Raw genomic sequence first — 21,105 nt, 5'->3', positions numbered from 1 at the left:
CTTTCCATTAAAAATAAAATAAAATAAATTATAAACGAATTGCTTCATTAAAGGGTCCACATTTCGCTTGCCGCAACGAATCACGAACACCCTACTTAGCCACCCAGTGAACAGTCGCCTGCCTATGCCTATGCCGCTCGCCCGTCAAGCACCCCACAACAACAGCAATCGACAAACTTTTCAGATCATTTGCCGATGGCGTGAATACTCGAGCATGTGTGCTTGAGCTGCTGCCAATTGCTGTTTGTTGAGCACTCTGCGCTGTCTGCCAGATACCCTGTAATTCGATTAAATTAATTAAAGCGTTTGCAAATTTAGGGCTAACAACAAGAGCCAGATCACTTGGGGATCTTAAGAGTATTCCACAGTTCCATATTCCATATGCCATATTCCATATTCCACATTCAACAACAACAAAAGTCTTTCTTTACATTTAGAGATCAGAGAGATGTGTGTGCATGCATGTGTGTGTGTGTGTGTGTGTGTACCTTGCATGCTTTTGTAGGGCAATTGCGACAACATCAGCGATCCACCCGCCCCCGTCCCCCCTGTCTCGGCAGATGCCCTGGCCATGTCGGCTGGCTGAGTGACAACCTGTTGGACAGGCGCTCAATTGGTCGCCCGACTGCGCAGCTGCCTAAGGCGGGGGTGCACGATAAAATGAAGAACGAGAAGAAGAAGAATAATAAAAATATATATATATACATATATATGAATATAAATAAACCGGTTGGACATTAGAACCGATTCCAATTCCGATTCCGATTCCATTGACGACGTCACAAAATACTTTCGTAATGAGCCACGGAAGCGCCAGATGCTGGCCAAGAATGGAAGAGAGAAAGAGAGCAAGAGAGGAAGAGAGAAAGAGAGAGTGTGAAACATGACGGTTGGGCAAACAGAGGGGAACTTGGAACTTGGAAAGCGAGCGGAACGAAAGGGAGTGAAACAATTGAGGGGGGAGCAGAACGACAGAGGTGGCAGAGGCGGCAGTCGCTCAGCGCAAAGTGTCCGAATGCCGAAAGGCAGCGACGGCGACGCTGATGCCGATGCCGACGCCGACGAAGGCAGCAGCAACAGCGCGCCTATGTGAGGCGGGCCGGGCCGGGCCGTCAGTCTTGATGATTTCGTGAAGCGATTAACACACGCCACGTTCTGAGCCATTAGTCAGGATCGCAAAAGTGCGAAGGAGCAGCAGCAGCAGCAGCAACAACAACAACGACAGCACATGACACACATAAGGAAGCAGCAGCAGCTAATAGCAACAAGTGCAACTGCAGCAGCCAACGCCAACGCCAACGCCGCCGCCGCAGCAGCACAATAAGTGGAAAGAAGAAGCAGCAGCAGCAGCAGCAAACGGCAATAAAAATAAATCATTTAAAAAACGCCGCGCCAAAAGAATTTGCCAAATTACGCGTTCATTTATTTGCCAGCGCTGCTCGTGCATTGACCGAATTTTAACAGCAGCAGCAGCAGCAACAACAAACAGCAACAGCCACAAACAACAACAAACAACAAACAGCAAACAGCAACAGCAGCAGCTGCCAAAATGGATGCAGAGGTGTGTAAAGTGTGTGTGCGTGTGCCTGTGCGTGTGCGTGTGTGTTAAAACATTTTCAAAATGAGTGTCAAATATATTTATACATAAATACACACGCACACATATACATACATACGATATAGAATCAGTAAAAATCTGTGTGGGACCATTCATTATGATTATTTTATTTGTTTTTTTTTTTTATATATTTTTGTTTGTTTTTTTGCTTTTGTGCTTTGAGCAGCAGAAAAAAAAAACCAGTTCCATTTACTTCTCACGCCTAACAAATGCATATTCAAGTGCAAAGTCAGCTAAAGCAGCAGCAACAACAACAACAACAACCACATCAGCAACAGCTGTAAAAACAACAGCAGCAACAACAACAACAGCAACAGTTAGCATTGCTCTCTAGGACAGCTGTTGCATAGTAGCAGCAGAGGCGTCCTTTTAGAGGGGGCTCTCAAATAACTCAAATAACTCCAAATGACAAATTTCCTATTGGGCTATAAATAGCTAAAAATACTACACTGAAAGAAAAAGTATATACAATATGTATACTGTGTACAAACAGCATATATTATATAATGTATGTCATATACATACATACATACATACTATATATAGAAATTTACTTCGTGATTATAAACTTACGAGAGTTATATAGAGTAAAATTAAAAATATAATAACAACAATATCTTTACACTCCGATTTACTAATTGCAATGTCTTCAGGATATAAAACTGAATATCCCATATATAAGATAAAAATACTTGAAGCACTCAAAATGATGTGCGTAATCAACAAATTACTCAACAGCATATCTATTTTATATATAAAAAATATTTATATATTTAGTCAAATTACTTCAACTTAGCATTAGCCAACACATTACTGCAAGCTCTTGAGCTGTACAGATAAATAGAGATAGAGAATCTAAAAATATAGTCGAAAATTCGAAAATCACAAAATATATGTTTATATATGCTCCAATACTTGAAATAGTGCCAAGAATTACTGACACTAATGAAGCGGATAAGAATTTGTACAAAATCAATTCAAATCACTTTATAGAGTCATTCCCTCTGATATGAGTATAGACAGTGATCTCTGCAAACTATGTTGAACGCAACTTGAATTTCAAGTTTTGGATGGATTCAAGATTATCGAATACAAAATATCGAATCGAATAAAATATATAAAAGAGTCTCTATTAGTCCCATGGGGCCACTCTAAGCCATCTGTATCGTGAGTCTGTGATTAATTCATGACAATAGACTATATAAGTCTCAATACCCCCAACAATTTCATACAGTCTCTCAAAGTAAGCTCTATATAAAGACTTCTTTTTCTATATTTACTATATTTGACTTATATTACTTCCTTATTAAAAGAAATGATCTATTATGATATATTAAACATTTTTAGGGGTGTTTTATATATTTAAAAATCCTACCCAAAGTGCTATTATTTCCATTTTGTTTTAGACTCAGGCATTAAACGTGCTGATTACACTGAAAATAATGAAAGTTAACTTCGTTTAACTATCTTATCAGTTGAAGAAAGCGTGTCAACTTATCAGTGAATGGCCACGAAATTGCAATGACTTCGTATAAATTTAACATGCAGCATTTCATATGGCCTTCAATTAGTGAGCATCGTTCTTTGCCTCACTTCCGTGTCTTTAACAGTTGATTTATCAAATATAAAGCATTATAGAGCTATAAGCAGTAAGGCTCGACTCCCCCAGCCCCTGCTTAACTCCATGTCCATGAGCATTGTAATTGCCATTGCAGAGGCAATCGCTGTGGAAAACTTGTCGTGCATGGAAAATTTCCACTGAAAGACCATTGAATTGACTTGAATCAGACTGCCATTGCCTCTCAAATGAATAGCAACCAGAATAAATGGCAATAGTGGGCTCCGATTACTCTTGAAAAAGTACGAAATATAAGTGTATATATAGTTCAGTATGCATAAAACATTTAGTTAAAATATTGAAAGAAAACGAAACCTAAGAACCTTTTGATCAAAACAGCTAGAGTATTTCAAAAACCTGTTATTCAAAATTATTATTATTTATAGAAGTGCAAAAATTCGTGAGAACTATTTAAAAAGTTCAAAAAATTAGGACAAAATATCGGAGTTATTAAGAAGGCTTCCAAAAATTGGAAAATTCTATAACAGATATAATTTGGAAAAAATCATACGAGATTTTCAAGGTATTAATAATATATAATAGTTAATAGCTCACATATAGACGGAATTGCAAGAAAAAAAAACACAAATTTTTCATTAACAACTCTTGAATATTTTCAAAAACTCTGTTTTAGAATATCTTAAAAATGTTGGATCTAATAGATACAAAAAATTCTAAAACTTTAAGCAAAATGTATATTGGAATTTTTGCCCATAAAAATATTTGCCAGTTATTATCGATGCTATGGGATATAAAGATAGTAATGCAATAGAGTTATACAAAATATAAATCTACGTGATAATATCTATAAAGATCTTGTAGAGAGTTACTACATAGTTTCAGTCGCTAAAGCTTATCATAGTGTCTGTATAACCATATACTCATATACACTATTAAATCAAAGGCAATCAATAGCTTTGCTTTCAACTTTTGGCTAATACAGAAATTCTGCCTGAACCACTCGATGTAGCTCAAGAAATTACAGGGTATATCGCATGCGTGGGTGAGCTGAACTCAAAGTGCAATATCTGGTTCCTTAACTTGATAAGTCTTGTTGTTCTTCCTGTTGGTGTGCTACGCAGCTCACGTTAACAAATGTGAAGTAACGGCAACAACAGCAACAACAATAACAAATAATACTAAAATTAACACTAATAAAATAATACAACAGCAATTTATGCCGTTTGTTTTGAAGTGTTTTGTTGCGTAGCTGCCGATAAGAGTCACGTAAAATTTGCCGTCTAGATTTCCATAGCAAGTTGTCCCCCGCACGGGCCAGAGACCCAATTTCAGACCTGTGTATGCGCCCGATTATCTGGCACCTGTATCTGTATCACCTGCATATTACACACACACACACATAATCAACTGAAGGCAATCGCTGAACCCACTTACGATTACGTATTATCACATATTATCGGCGCCCAGATTCAGTGCCTTCCACACGCTCAGTTTATCTCTCAGAGAGCGACACTAATTTATAATAATTCACTTATAATTTTTTGCACCAATTATCAATAAATAAAGTTCCCAGGCATAAGAAACAAAAAAAAAAAAAAAAAAAAAAAAAAAAAAAAAAAAAAAAAAGAAACCATTGAAAATTTCCGTTGATAACATTTGATAGCATTTCCTACTGGAAACCCACGAAGAATATTTGTTTAATCTGGAAAGTTGAAAGTTTCTTACTAGTATAATAAATATGCCACACAATCAGTTGCGCTTTGAGGTCCACTAAAATATATAAAGCCCATTATTCCATTTAGACAATATCAAAATACAAACTAACTGATTTATAGGTTTTCATGTGAGCCAATGAAGAGATCTCAAATTCTGTTGGCCATAATAAAGTGTGCTTAGATTTCATTATATTCCTTCAACTGAAATTGAATATACCCATTAGGCATTGGCCACTGCGGGTATATAGTTTCATTAGTGGATAGTCAATATATATAGCTAACATAAATATTTATTGTTGCTCAAGTTCAAGTTCAAGTTCAGTGGATTCATTTGTCCAACTGTTCACCTGACTCTCCCTCGTTCATATCTCGTAAACAAGTAAAGCTAAAGATATGATATTTGAATTATATATACATAAATGTCAGAAGCAGTGAAAATTGATCACATTTTCTCGATACCTCATCTTAATTCTTTTAGATCAATAAATATTCTTATTTTGCCTTGAATAAGTCTTGAGGTTGCTTCAAAGACTCTTAAGCATAGGGTTTTATTTATAGATTCTTATACTTCTCTATATCTTTATAATCTCCAGCAAACAAATTTAATTTGCATACATCTTTCACATATTTTACTAATTAAATAGTTGAGTTTGTCTATATATTAGTCTAAAATAAATTCCATTAAAATCTAGTAAACGTGAGTGACTACGAGATCCTTTGAGCCCTTTACAGAACTGATATTCTAAATCAATTTAAAGTCTCTAGTTTTTATAGATTCTAAGATCAACAGAGTCACATATACGAACATACGGACAGACGAAGAGGGCTAAATCGACTCAGCTCGTCGCCCTAAACAAGAATATATATACCTTATATATATAGTGTCTAGCACGTCCCCTTCAGCCTGTATATCATGAATGTATATCATTTTCAATGTATATTACTCATGAATTTGTACTTTTCCCCTTCAAAGTAATACCCATCATCTCTTTGATCCTATTCAACTGTTTCTCTAGATAGTCAATATCTGAGATTCTTTTTGATCAGCTCTCCCACAGCTATTTAGATATCCTCTTTTTCCAGTTTCATCGCGATTATCTAGAACATCAGCGCTGGTCTGGGTATATTCTAGTCGAGCCCATCCACCTGCATTATTAATTAATCAATTTTAAAATATTCCCTCAATAATCATGTCCCTCATTTGAATATATGAAAAGTGGGTTTTCAAACCGGTTGAGTTTGTACTGAAAACTATTTTCAAGACTGTTTCTTGATAGCTAGCATACATTGGTACTACACGTGATGTGGTTGTTGTTGCAGTAGTAGTTGTTGTTGTAGCTCATGTATTATATTATGTTATACGACTCCAATAATTTGCTTTGGTTTTTTTCCGAATCTCTGCTCTCGCAGAGTGTTAATGGAAACTTTATGAGCCAATGCAAAAACCTCAATGAAATCGAACAAATTAATTTACGACTCATCGAGCCATAAATTATAGCCAATTCCAATTGCGCGGAGCACATACATATCTCTTATCATTTACGATCCCATTCATGGGAGTATAAATACAAGTCTGCATTGTTTGCATGACAAGGGAAAACGTTCGCCACTGGCATGCTTCACTGTAACATTTATTGCATTGATATCGCTGCATCAGACAATCAGGTAATTCCCCCCCCAGGCTGTACAGTGATTTACAATTCTTTTAATGAGCCACGTTCGCACGTACTCTAAGCCAAAACAAACTGGAATTAATAATGATTCACGATCGTTATCCAAATTACAAGCTTTTTGTTGTTGTTGCTCGACTAGGCCTAGTATAGGCAGGTATGACCTAGACTTAACAAATGCTTTCATTATTTTTAGTCAATTTCTGAATATTTTCCCCAAATCGAGAATTTTGTAGGTTGTAGCTCAGCATTTATAATGATTTGTAAGCCACAATCATGTAATAATTCTATATAGGAAGAGGAAGCATAGTAATATTCTGTGTATACGTATGTATATGTTTGTATGTGTATGTGTGTACATGAATAGATTTACGCTAGAATATTTGCATAAATGCGGGAATTACATTGCATTCCCCAGATGCATCAAGTGTCTATATTAACTTTAAGCTGAAAATATTTCATTATAATATTGTTTCATTATAATAATTGTTTAACTAACTCCTATATGAATTCGAACATATAAACAATAATTTAAGAAATATTCATAGATTAATTGATTTTCAACTCAACTTAGTCTAAGCTCTTTATATTTCTATACCAAAACATTCCTTACCTATTGAACTAAAAAACTCTACCCAATATCTTAACAAAAAATCCTCAAATTTGGTTGCTTTCAAAAATAAATCCCAAAAATTGTTCCTGCTCCTACTTCACCAATTGAAGACTGCATTTTAAAGCACAGATTTTATCTTTTCAAACTTTGTGCCGTAATCAAACATAAAACAAAGGAACCAAGCATTCCACAGAATACAGCAACAACAACAACAACAACAACAACAACAACAACAATAACCTCCAACAATGGCAACCAAAGTACTATGAGCTCCAATACTTCAAAGCTGACGGCGCCAGAGAGCGAAGGCCAACCAGTTCAGGCAGAAACCGATGCAAAGCCAGCGGCTGGCAGCCATGAGGATTACCATCCGCCCACAAGGTATGGACAAGGAAGAAGAAGAAGAAGCGTACTAACGAATTCCCAAAGAAAATCCAAACTAACGAGAGGCTTATATTACCCTATCCTAACCTAAATAAGCTCAACAAATTGGATGCATGTGAACTAACCCAGAAAACCAAAACCAATGCCAAAAAAAAAAAAAAAAAAAAACCTTCTTCATCAACCCAGATCACTATAATACTAATCACAACCCCAAACTTACCAAAACTAAAAATAATTTTGAGGGTTTGCTTATTTTATCTAAAGCCAAAAATTATTTGCGCTATCTTTTATCGACTTTGAATGCTCTGATAAATACTGACTGCATCGATAATCTCGCATGTTATCGTTTATCGCTTATGCATGCTGACTGTCTTTTATGTCTATACTTTCACCTTCTACAAACATTAGCTGAAGCGATAATTGTGCATGTGTTATCGCTTATCGATTTTCCATGTTAGAAACGTAGCTTTCACTTACCTTCAAGCTTTGACTAACCATAATTTTAAGTGTACATTTAGTGTTAATCCCAACTAATTCTATACCGATTTACTGTGCCGATAACAAATTGTGTATGTGATAACAAGAAGCGATAGCTTATCGATTTTGCGCTGATAACACCCCAGTTAACTTAAATTTTAAGTGTGAAGTTCAGTGACCACCTTAACCCAAGCCCGGCTAAACCTATTCCCAGTGACTAGACCAATAGTTATGTGTGTTATCGTTTATCGATATTGCATGCTAGCAGCCCACAAGCTTAAGTGTGCAGTGTGAATCTCGGATAAACCCAGTCCTGGCTAATCCCGTACTAAATCCTGATCACCGATAACCGATTACCGATACCCGATAATCATCTGTGGTGGTATCGTTGATCGACTTTGCATAACTTCATTCAAATGCAGCTACCTGGAGACAATTGTGCACCTGTTCAAGGGCAACATCGGACCCGGACTCTTTGCCATGGGCGATGCCTTCAAGAACGGCGGCCTGATCGTCGGCCCCGTGCTCACCGTTGTGATTGCCGTGATCTGCATCCACTGCCAGCACGTGCTGATCGCCTGCTCGAAGAAGATGCGCGATCTGCGCGGCGACGCCGTCTGCGCCGACTATGCGGCGACTGTGGAGCAGTGCTTCGAGAATGGGCCGATCAAGCTGCGCGGCTGGTCGCGCACCATGGGCCACCTGGTCGATGTGTTCATCTGTGTGACCCAGCTGGGCTTCTGCTGCATCTACTTCGTGTTCATCAGCACCAACGTGAAGCAGGTGAGTGCCCCGGAGTGCCGGAGTTGGTGCTCAGTCGGCGACAGCTGCTGATGGTTTCCTGCCTTCCCGCCACACAAGATCCTGCAAGCGTACGGCATTGACATGGACGTGCATCTGGTGATGCTGCTGGCCCTCGCACCCGTGCTGCTCAGCTCCCTGATAACGAACCTGAAGTGGCTGACACCGGTCTCACTGTTCGCCAACGTGTGCATGATCCTGGGCCTGGCCATCACCCTCTACTACGCCCTCAAGGACGGCCTGCCGGAGGTGACGGAACGCGCCTACTGGACGAACGGCTCCCAGCTGGCGCTCTTCTTCGGCACCGCCATCTTTGCCTTCGAGGGCATTGCCCTGGTGATGCCCCTGAAGAATGCCATGCGCAAGCCGCGCCAGTTTGAGAGCACGCTGGGCGTCCTCAATGTGGGCATGTTTCTCGTCTCCGTCATGTTCATGTTCGCCGGATCTGTGGGCTACATGAAGTGGGGCGAGCAGGTCGGCGGCAGTCTGACCCTCAATCTCGGCGATACCATGTGAGCAAGCCCCGCCCAAACAGATAGCAGATGGGCGCGTGACTCACGAGTGCTGCGGACACTATCGGCAACACAATTGAAACTAAAGTGAAGATTGAGCAGGAGTAAAAAAGAATATACTATACTCGATATATGCTTGATCTATTCGATCTGTAATCCCTTACAGAATCCCAATAGCATTCACATCCACTTGAATAGATGATTTATTATTAATATATTATCACGTTATCCATTCGATACTCCAAATGTCAACACAATGCAGAAAATCTGTGCATCTATTCGATATCTATTTACGATGATAATAGGCTCTATTCATAATTTCTATTCGATATCTTCCAATGTATCTACTCGATTTTCATTTATTTCAAAAACTCAAATTCAGAAAATATTACTCAATGCAATCTATTCGATATATATGTACGATATGATATCTAGTCAATATATATTGAATATACAGACGAGTCTCGATAGTTAGTACCCTGCTTAATCGAAAATCGCGACAAATCGAAAAATTCTATCCCTTTGAATGAAATTCGTTCTCAATAATTCTCGATAATTTGAATTTCTGTGTAAATCCAAAAAAAAAAAAAAAAAAAAACTGATCCCTTTGCCATTTCGAATTATCGGCATTTTACTGTAAATGGAAAATCGTATTTCAGTTCATTCTGGTCGACTCCGTCATATCTATTCAATATATCTATTATATTTTCAATATCTATTAGATATCAAACTCGACTTATATGACAAAACTAGTTAGAATCCAAAATATGATTCGAATTTCATATGATTTCTATATTTAGGATGCATCGTGTCCGTTCGATATATACAATGTCCGATATTTATATCCAGAATATGATTCAAGTATATGTATATTCCACGTACGATATCAGAGTCATCATATCGTCGTATTCCTGCGAAATGATCGTATGTTCATTTTTTGCGAAATTGAGATTTTAATTTATAATATGATTCGGATTTCATATGGTTTCTATATCTATGATGCATACCCGTACGATTTATACAAGCTACGACATTTATATTCAGAATATGATTCTAGTATATTCGATATATATTATATATATTAGATATATTGTATACTATATATATTTTGCATATACGATGTTTAATATCTAAAACAACTAGCAATCTATCTATTCGAACCTGCTCAAGCTTTTCACTTTTACCTCTTTACGTGCTTATCTAAAAATTCCACAAAATTCCCTTCGTGTCACGCGCCCATCTTCAGCTTGGATTCCCTAGGCAACTCGCTTAAACATCGCATACAATATTCTGTTCTTTCGCACGCCGATAGCCTGGCCCAGTCGGTCAAATTGATGGTGTCCACGGGCGTACTCCTCGGCTATCCGCTGCAGTTCTTTGTCGCCGTGCAGATCATGTGGCCGAGCGCCAAGCAGGTGTGCGGCATGGAGGGTCGTTCGCTGGCCGGGGAGCTAATCTTCCGGAGTCTGCTGGTGCTCGTGACGTGTAAGTAGAGGCATGGGATCAAAGAACGGAGAATGTGCTCATGCCAAGCTTCTCCCATCCATATATATGCAGTGGCCATAGCGGAGCTGGTGCCGGCCTTGGGGCTATTCATCTCCCTGATTGGCGCTCTGTGCTCCACGGCTCTGGCGCTGGTCTTTCCGCCGGTCATCGAGCTGATTGCGTGCAGTGAACCGAACAAGGGGCCCGGCATTTGGATTTGCCTCAAGAACCTAATCATCCTGGTGCTGGCCCTGTTGGGCTTCTTCACCGGCTCCTACGAGAGCCTCAAGCAGATTGTCAAACACTTTGGCGAGGAGGAGTTCCACTAGCGAGGCGACGCCCACTCAACCAGTGCCACAACAAATTGACAGGCTCGAATAGCCTTAACATAAATTATTATATAACTTATATACACACATACATATGCATCCTATATATGATAACCCTAAATACTATTGTAGGCAGAGTACTACAACTACTACTACTACTATTTACCATATTTCTTATATATGATATATGGTATATAATATATGGTATATGAGACCATGTTGATATATGACAATTACTTATGAATCATGTGCCGCGAAATAGTTTTTAATTTCTGTTTGTCTCTCGAGCAACAATTTCTTTTTTTTTTTTTTTTTTTTAATTTAGTTCTTTTTTTTCTATATATATAAACATATATGTTTGATATATAAATATAGAATTCATAAGTGTAAATAAATGATGGGTTCAGAGCCCATAAAAATCAGCATATATTTAATTATTTTATTTGGGTGAAAATCTTGGAAAATTTGAGCAAGTCAGAGATTGAGAGATATATAAATCGATCTATGGCATATACCTGTTCAGCTTTTTATTACTCCAGATCATCTGCTCTCTGAGATAGAGGGAGAGAGAGAGAGAGAGAGAGAGAGAGAGAGAGAACTATGAATTCTAATTTCAATTAGTCAATTGGAAGGTAAAAGAAAAATGTTGTTGACGACATTTGTGCACCAAATATATCCAGAACGGACGGGTATTATGCAGTCAGTAGTGCCCCATTGCAAGCTTTTTCTATTATATTCGACTATCTGAAAATACACCATAAAAGTGTTTATGGACAGGAATTGGCTAGACAGAGGCTCGACGGATTGTAATAGAGTTTTACGAGTAACTACGTTTTAAAGAAGGATACTATCGAGCCGCATCAAATTATATTTCAATATCTCATTCGAATTGCAAGCTTAGCATGTTCCAAGATATAGCTAGAGATATATGTAGATCTATAGTGATATATTTTACAAATATGTATGGTATTATATAGTTAGCCATCTAGGTAATCGTAAAAAGTTGAAATCATCTTTTATTGTCGTCGATTATCAAACGTGTGACGAATTCAAAGAATTTCTTATTAATCTAATCCGCACAAAACTAAATCAATCTAATCGAAACCGTTTCGACATTGCTCAGCGCGCGCCCAGCGGCCTTCGAATTGGCCCAAAGCCATGTGAAACCTGATGAATCGACAATAGACCTAAGCGAATATCGTGCTCATATTTATTGCCCGGAACATGTGCACGAGAGATATCGTAAATCTATTGTATGTATATGAATTGAAGAGTTTCATAGATTGGGCGATTGAATGATGTATGCATATGATTGACTACTTGATTGAATAATTGATGGATGGATTGAATGATGAAGTAATCAGATTGATGGACTACTCAAGTGATTGAATGATGTACTGCTACAATTGACTGACTGACACAATTGAGTATTTCGATTGATTAGCTAATTTTCTGATAAATTGAAGTTGATTGATTGATTGACTGTCGAACTGACTGATTGAATTATTGGTTAGCTAATAAAACGATTGGTGTATTAATTTATAAGAAGATTGATCGATTGATTGAATGGCTCACTGTTATGCTAATTGATTGATTGAATTATTCATGAATTAATTGATTGACCGATTGATGTTTGGACTGATCAGAAATCTATACAAATTGAAGAGTTTGTTGGATTGTTATATTGGCTGATATATTGTGAGACTGACTGTTTGACGAATTGATTGATTGTATGGTAATTGATTGAATATGTGACTGGTTGAAGGTTTGATTGACAGATCGGCCGATGGATGGCTTGATTGAAAACATTATTAAATGACTAATTGGTGGATCACTCCAGAAATATACTAATTAAATACTAAATACATGCTAAATATATCCCAAATATATACTAAATGCATTTCATCTTAGTTTGAGCTTTGATAAGTCGTGAAATTGTAGTCGTATCTTTTCGCTACCGATACTTTGTAAGATCTTTGCCCATCCCGAAATGGGTGACTGCAGTTGCTTCCGTTGAGCATTTGGGCTGGCGAGGTTCGCTGCCTGGCTTATATAATCCAATTGTGCAATTCCGCGAACATTGATAGATCGATCGTTCGATTGGCTCGTTTCCCATGTTGCATTGATTGTTCATATCAATATGCGCCATATACATATGTACATATATACGTATATCTGTGCATGGACGACGAAATTGTTGTCAGAAAAGCCAACTCATGAATTCCGTGCAATTCATTTAACTGGCGCTACACAAGAACAACAACAACAGCTAGAACAGCCACAACAACAACAAATCACAGCAAACAACAATAACAACAACAACAAGTCAATCAATCAATTATATGTTGTAAATTTCCATGCGTTGCAAGTGCGCGAGGCAGTTGGGCAGGTGTATCAATCGCCGATTGCTCAATCACCAGCTCGATGCGCCTTTCCAGCTGGCATGCAGTCGCCAAACGGCCAAGAATTCGATCTAATGTCATGCACATGCCATATCATATGAGCTTTTTAGCAGCAGCGGCATTGCCCGAACGGCACGTGCATAAATTGCGCATACGCCGCATTGTGCAGCACATCCTTGAACCAGAGACGTGTAATTGGCATCAGTTCCACTTTAATTGACATTTAACACAACCCTCTGCCAACTTGTATGGAATCACTTCCTTTCCGCTCAGACAACGGCTTGGGATGCCTGCTCGAAAACGGGTATATTAGTTACGTATGGTATAAATTGCTCATTAGAGCCCAACTCCAACTTACATATTGTATTTAGCTTACATATCTACATGCATACATACATACATACAACTTTAACTGATAGGAGACAACTTGCCACGCCCCTGCAGATGAATCGAGGGTAGTGTTGTAAATTTTCAAGTCTCTAGCTTCCATTACTTTTATTCTTACGGGCAGTCAAGCGGAAGCACGGGCAGATAGCAAGACGGACATGGCCAAAAACGAATAAACTCAGTTCAATTTCAAGAACGAGTAAAAAAAATACAAAATACGTGATTTGTATTAATATTTAAATTGAATTTATTTTGAATTTCACTAAGTAAATACAATAAATAAAAAAAAAAAAGGGTTACTGAAGTTCAATTTTAAAACACGTTCGCACAAAGCCTTGAAATTTTTGGTTTCTAAAAATTATTTGTTCATATAAATCAACCAAAAAAAATTTTAATAAAATAAATAACGTATAATATAACGTATTTTCCCACATTATTTTATGTTCATGTAAGTGCTAAAATTCCTGTAATATTTTTAGAAATCATTATGACTAGACTCGCGGTAGGAACACGTGAGGATTTAAAATGTGGCAAGCAAACTAGAAACCCTAATTAAAACTTCATTTCTGTTATTTTAGTTTATTTAAGTCCGCTCAATGCTGAAAGCAAAAAGTTAGCGATAAAGGTCTACAAATCTCTGGCTAAAACCGATTTTAACAGCTTTCCAAAGTTTTTATACAAATTAAATGAAAGAAAAGTCAAAAGAAAGAAAAAAGTTCTTAAAGCCCAAACCAGAACAATCAAAACAATTCAAAATTTCAATTTGCGAATTGCATTCCAATATCAAATAAAATAAGAAAACAAAAGCAAAAACAACAAAAATAAAGTTTGTAAAAAAAGTAAAAGAGTAAAAAGTACCGCACAGATGAGCAAGCAATAACAACAACAAAGATAACAGGGCTGCCGCTTGTGCTGAGAGAGCTTGCGCGCAGGAGAGAGCAAGAGAGCAAGGGAGGCGAAGTTGAAGAGGAAGGCGCAGCCAGAGGCCGAGACAGGCGCTTGCCCTTAAGTGCAAGGTATGAAAGCAAAAATGCCGTTAAACATTAGGAACACACACATGCGCGCGCACACACACACACATAGAAATACTGTTACATATGCAAGAGCAGCTGACGCAGTCGCAGTCGCAATCACCGTCGTCGCCGTCGCCGTCGCCGCCGTCGTCGTCGTCGTCGTCGTCGTCGCTTTGCCTGACTATTTCATACGCTGCTCTTAGCCAATTCGAATAATATTATGAATTGAGTCTGGTTTGAGTTCTTGGCGCGTCAACACGCTTCTAAAACAAAATACAAAAAAAAAAAAAAAAAAAACGAAAATTGGGAAAATCGCACAACGCGCGCGCACATATTAAAAGTAAAATATAAACATTATAACAATAATATTAATTATTATTATTAATTTTTTTTTCGTTTACTTGGCGCAATAATATGATTGGTGATTTATTATTATGATTTGCACTCGATTGGCTGGTAGCTTATCATTGCTTAATAGAATCCAGAGATATTACGTATCGAATGCCCATGGAGCACTCTCATTGAATTATAGTGTTTGCGTTGTTTGCACTAATTGCATAAATATGCAATTGTAATCAAAGTTATCAAAGTTTTTACTGAAGTTCAGCCATAATTAACACCTCGATTAGAAGTTCTACGAAACGTTTAGCACTTAAGCACAATAGGTCAATGTTTTGTTATATTTGTTTTTTTTTTTTTTTTTTTTTTTTTTTTAATACAGATTTTTATCTGCTGTAATTTGTAGTTCAAGTGTTTTTTCCACACAAACTATTATTAAATTATATATAAATTAGTACTTGTGTTCATATCGTGTTATGGAAAAAATGAAAAATAAATAACGTGAACTGAAGACACGTGCGAACCACTAATTAAAATATTTTTTCGCCCTTGAGTGCCCATTTAAAATTGAAAGCTGTATCAAAACGGCCGGCTTTCTAGGGTTAACAGCAGTCGGTGCATAGTTAGCATAGCGCCTGCCCCACTTACGCTCTCTAACTAACATGCTCTCACGCCCGCTCTCCTTCTCCCACTCCCGCTCCCAGTCTTACTCTCTCGCATGCACACTCGATCGCTTATCCTCCAATCCAAAGACACCGTTAACTTTGTTTTTGCTCTGTTTGAAACTTTCGCATTTTTTCGCCTTCCTTTTTTTTTTTTTGCATTTGCCTTTGACTTTTAAATTGCGCTGCTGGAGCCGAAGCGCAGCAACTGAAAATAATTGAATATTAATCGCAATTAATAATAAAAATAAATCTGTTAAATTAAATTAAATTTTGCAGAAGAAAGTGTATAACGAAAAGGTGATCGAAGCTGGCAATATGGGCAGAACATTGGAAATAACCAAGCCGGAGCAACAACAGCAGCAGCATCCAAATGCCACTAAGGGTGGAGAAAAGGATCTGGAGAGCACAATTGTTAAGCGTCGCCATGCCACAAGCAATCTGGAGGCGGCCACACATCTCTTCAAGGGCAGTGTCGGCGCCGGCCTCTTCGCCATGGGCGACTGCTTTAAAAATGGCGGTCTCATTGGCTCCACTTTGATGCTGCCCATAATTGCGATCATGTGCGTCCACTGCGAACGGTTGCTCATTCGTGGCTCCCTGCTGGCCGTCGCCCAAACGCCTGGCGCCACCTTCTACGATTATCCAGAGACCGTGGAGAAGTGCTTCGAGTACGGACCGCGGCCGTTGCGCCGCATGTCGCGCGCCATGAAGCTGATTGTCGAGATGTTTCTCTGTGTGACGCAATTTGGCTTCTGTGCCATCTACTTTGTCTTCATCACGGAGAATCTCTACCAGGTGAGGGCGAGCACTTCCACATATCACTTAGTTCATTAATTCATAATTTGTCAGTTTGATTTGTGCTCAAATCCAAATAGTTCATTATTTCGAGCAGTTTACCAACACTGCCACGCTAACAGAAGCACTTGATCACTTTTCAGCACTAATTGTGATTTTTAAATTAATCTGCAGGTGATGCAACAGAATGGCATAGACATCAGCATGAGTTTGGTCATGCTGATCACTCTGCTGCCCGCAATGATTCCATCCCTGATGACAAATCTGAAATATATCTCACCTGTGTCGCTGCTGGCCAATTGTGCGCTGCTCTTTGGCCTCATTGCCACGCTGTCGATCGCCTTCACCAGCGGCCCGATGCCCCCGGTAAGGGAGCGCAACTATTTCACGGGCGGCAGCCAGCTGGCGCTCTTTTTTGGTACCGCTCTCTTCTCGTACGAGGGCATCGCCCTGATCCTGCCGCTGCGCAATTCGATGCGCGAGCCGGAAAAGTTCAGCAGTCGCTTCGGTGTGCTCAATGTGACAATGGTGCTGATCACATCGCTCTTTATCTTCACGGGCTTCGTTAGCTATGTGCGCTGGGGCGAAGATGTTGCGGGCAGCATCACGCTCAATCTGGATGTGGAGGATGTGTATGTATATGGGGGGACAATCCAATCCCTAATAATCACTAGAATCTTCATATCTAACAATCATAATTGTATTATGTTTGACAGCATGTCACAGGTGGTCAAAATGGTGGCCGCTATGGGCGTCTTCTTCGGCTATCCCATACAATTCTTCGTCATGATGAAGATCCTGTGGCCCCCTGTCAAGCGCAACAATAGCTGCGCCCAAAAGTATCCAATCACCATGCAGGTGGCGCTACGTTTCATCATGATCATGATGACCTGTAAGTAAAATAGAGTTCATAATTTCTATATAATTTGTATCTCTCTTCTCATCTCTTCACTCCCCAGTTTGCGTCGCCCTGGTTGTACCCCAATTGAATCTATTTATCTCTCTAATCGGTGCATTATGCTCAACATCGCTGGCATTTGTCATACCCATCATCATTGACTTTGTCACCCGTGCCCAGGTGCCAAAGGGACTGGGCACCTGGATCTACTTCAAGAATATCGTCATCCTGACTATTGCCATATTGGGTATTGTCACTGGCACCTATCAGAGCGTCGTTGAGATTATTAGAGAGTTTCAATAGGTTAACTCGATGGTTGGCCAATTGCTTGCCAAGTATTTTGTAAATATGCTGTAATCGTGTGTTAATATCTTATAATGTTTAAATGTCCTCGTTATTTTTAAGTTCAATATCTGTAATATTTTTTTCACACTTCATGTTTTTTTTTTTTGTTTGTTATTATTTTTAAGTTATGCCCGCCGTGCTTATTACGTGTGTGCCAGTTTATTATTAATTGTCAACTGTTAATAAGCTTTCAGCGAAACGAAACAACTAGATAAAAAAAAAACCAAAACAAATTATATTTTAATAAATGATTATACATTGTCAGTTATAAGTTTGATTTCAAATTGCAAATTACAACTGTTAGAGGCTTAACAGCGCTGTTGTGGTATGCAACAGGGCTGCAAAATCTTAACAGCTTTCAAAATGATTTTGCTTAAATTCGCACAATCTGTAACACAACTATAAAATATTGCAAGTATGCTTAATTGTATACGGTGAAATAAAACAACTTGGAAATAAAGAAGAACAAATATATATATTTATATTTAAATAATTGATTATACTCTGTCTTTTAAGTATTTGTTTAAAATTGGCGCCCACTTACGCATACATTTATCAACACTGCCGCAGCATGCAGCCAGGCTGCAACAACATTCTAACAGTCTTCAAATTGATTTAACAGTCGATTTTTAAAATTATTCTATGCAGGACCGGAAAGGCTTTTTTCCATGAACTTTCTGCGCGCAAAGCATATCCACCATTTGTTTGGCTTATCATCTGATGTGTCGAAGACCTTCTCTAGCAAGCGATAGCCGGTCTCCTGACGCAACTGCAGCAAATATTCACGCATTAGGTCTGGATTATCTGGCTTGGTGTAGACTGAATTTAACGGAAAACCGGCATCGCCAGGCAAGGCAAAGCTCGAAATAGCCAAGGCATAAAGATCCTGTTGTCCCTGATCCTTGCTCGTGCAACGAGCCAGTTTTTTCAGGCATTCCGTTATGTAGAGCGTTATATAGATAAGTACGCGATCCACCTCCGACTGCAATTATGTATAAAATATATTTTATTCTTATTTATGGATTTATTTAGTTCTTATATCGTTTTTATTTTGTTGCAGCCCTACCTTGACCTCGTATGTGCGAAAGAAAACGTTTGCTTTGAAATAATAAAGTGACTCATCGATAATGTCGTTATCAGTATTCACACTGGGCGCTGGCCCCCTTACTTTGGTGCGTAGAGGCAAGATGGCCATGTTCCCCACCTTGCTGTGGAACTCCACGATCTCAGAATGGTAAGCCTATTGAATTTTTAATAATGTTTATTATTTAAATGAATGCAACATTAATGTAACAATGAAATAATAATCACTATTACTCATCGATTACCAACAGGAGTTGTGGTAGCTTAACTACTTACTGGCATTTTACAATGATTGCGATCAGCTGAATACGAACACTAAACAACAACTAAATTCAATTGTTTTCTGTTTACCAAAAGCACTTCTGTTAATGCGGGAATACTTGATCCCTAATTATATCGGAGTAGAGCTATCGAAGTTTTAAAGTTTCACGTAAGGCTGTTAACTTCGAATACGTCGTGGTATTATCATTCTGTTAAATGTTATTAGCAGTGGGTCTACATTACATATGTATGATTTTCACATAATGCGTACACGGTCACACAGTGCGCACGTTTTGTACTGAAAACAAATGAAGAAAAAATTAAAAACAATGTCCGAAGCGCAGCCCATTGAATTGGATAGCGATGAGGACATGGTAGTAGATACAGCCGAAGTGAACGGCACCAAAGCTAAAGATGTGGAGGAGCCAGTTTCCGTTGTACACAACACAGAAGACAATGAAGAGGAAGATAACGACGAAATGGATTTGGCCAATTTCAATGCTGGAGCTAAACAAACCGCCAAAACCAAGAAGCGTAAAAAGGGAATCATTTATATCTCGAATATACCAAAGCACATGAATGTGACACGTCTACGTGAGATACTCGGTGAATTCGGCAAGATCGGACGCGTCTATTTACAGCCGGAAAAGAAGCTAGGTGAGTGTCAATTCGCATGTCTTTCTGTTAGATTAGTTTATATTGATTCCCTTTTCAGGCGATAAGGCAAAAAAGAACAAGCGTAAGAAATACAATATTCACTTCACCGAAGGCTGGGTGGAGTTCGAGTCAAAACGTGTGGCCAAGCAGATTGTGCCGCTGCTGAACAACAAGCAAATCTCGACTCGAAAGAAGTCGCAGTTCTTCGACTCGCTGTGGAGCATGAAATATTTGCCTCGCTTCAAGTGGGTGCACCTGACCGAGCGGATGAACTATGAGCAGGCCGTCCATAAGCAGCGACTGCAGACGGAAGTGTCGCAGGCCCGCAAGGAGACCACCTTCTTCCAGAACAATCTGGACAAGAGCGAGCATATCAAAAAGTTGGCTAAAAAAGCTAAAAAGTCAGCCAACATTGCTAAGGCGAAAGCGTAGTAGCAGGATTTTTATGCTATATACAGATAATATATATATAGAAATGTATATATATATATTTTTTTTTTATTAGAAATAAGCGTATTTTGGCGCTAACTGCGCTGTTTATATGTAAAAGTGCTCTTATTGCGTTTGATAAGCTCAGTCTTGCGTCGGCCACTCATTTTGCGCATGCGTTCTGTTAATTTAACGTTAAATGCGCCTTGTTTTTAAAAAGCTTTCTATCTAAATTACTTTAAAAAGAAATAATATAAACAATTTTGTATATTAAAAGCTAATTTTTTTATTATACCACACTATTTACTTTAGCGATTTTTCTGTCCAAATGGAAATTAATGTTTTGGCGCTAATTGTGAAATGTAACATTTCTAATTGCTCTTTGTGCGCTTGAGCAACTGATTTATGCGTTCGAGCTACTCATTTTGCGCATACGTTCTGTTAGTTTTGCGTTAACGTTTTGTTTACAAAGCTCAGTGTCCTTTTTGATAAGTGTCACGTCAATGAACCGTCAAATTAAAATGAACCTATATATTTACAAAGACTTCCGAAATACACTGATTTAAGAGATCTACACTTCATTATTATCATTTAGCACTCTTTCACTTCTAAACTGTTAACCAACTGTTGCGTTCTCAGTTGTTATGT

The 21,105-nt window shown here is 38.4% G+C and overlaps 3 protein-coding genes and 1 long non-coding RNA gene across 4 annotated transcripts; 2 read left to right on the top strand and 2 right to left on the bottom strand.

Annotated features, from left to right (window-relative positions):
- The first annotated feature begins 1,316 nt into the window (after positions 1-1,316).
- Positions 1,317-18,291, top strand: LOC6584602. The gene is made up of 11 exons (XM_044008653.1): positions 1,317-1,561; positions 7,371-7,576; positions 8,479-8,839; positions 8,918-9,369; positions 10,682-10,854; positions 10,927-11,181; positions 15,216-15,325; positions 16,266-16,784; positions 16,959-17,416; positions 17,501-17,676; positions 17,744-18,291. Exons 1-11 carry the CDS (start codon positions 1,550-1,552, stop codon positions 17,983-17,985), a joined length of 2,964 nt encoding a protein of 987 aa, XP_043864588.1. The 5' UTR covers positions 1,317-1,549; the 3' UTR covers positions 17,986-18,291.
- LOC116804516 lies at positions 13,407-14,246 on the bottom strand. The gene is made up of 2 exons (XR_004364502.2): positions 13,944-14,246; positions 13,407-13,875 (listed from the first exon to the last, which is right to left on the bottom strand). It is a non-coding gene; the product is annotated as an uncharacterized LOC116804516 (long non-coding RNA).
- Positions 18,292-18,483: 192 nt separating the features above from the next.
- Positions 18,484-19,496, bottom strand: LOC6584600 (actin-related protein 2/3 complex subunit 3). The gene is made up of 3 exons (XM_002010208.4): positions 19,387-19,496; positions 19,094-19,267; positions 18,484-19,009 (listed from the first exon to the last, which is right to left on the bottom strand). Exons 1-3 carry the CDS (start codon positions 19,390-19,392, stop codon positions 18,668-18,670), a joined length of 522 nt encoding a protein of 173 aa, XP_002010244.1. The 5' UTR covers positions 19,393-19,496; the 3' UTR covers positions 18,484-18,667.
- A 124-nt stretch (positions 19,497-19,620) lies between these two features.
- LOC6584599 (pre-rRNA-processing protein esf2) lies at positions 19,621-20,759 on the top strand. The gene is made up of 2 exons (XM_002010207.4): positions 19,621-20,028; positions 20,087-20,759. The coding sequence occupies exons 1-2, from the start codon at positions 19,680-19,682 to the stop codon at positions 20,458-20,460; spliced, it is 723 nt and encodes a 240-aa protein (XP_002010243.2). The 5' UTR covers positions 19,621-19,679; the 3' UTR covers positions 20,461-20,759.
- The last annotated feature ends 346 nt before the right edge of the window (positions 20,760-21,105 follow it).

The sequence above is a fragment of the Drosophila mojavensis genome, unplaced genomic scaffold (genome assembly GCF_018153725.1).
Source record: "Drosophila mojavensis isolate 15081-1352.22 unplaced genomic scaffold, ASM1815372v1 contig_136, whole genome shotgun sequence".
NCBI classification, from domain to species: domain Eukaryota; kingdom Metazoa; phylum Arthropoda; class Insecta; order Diptera; family Drosophilidae; genus Drosophila; species Drosophila mojavensis.
Note: the sequence above shows the minus strand (reverse complement) of the source record. Positions and strands in the feature narration are given on the sequence as shown.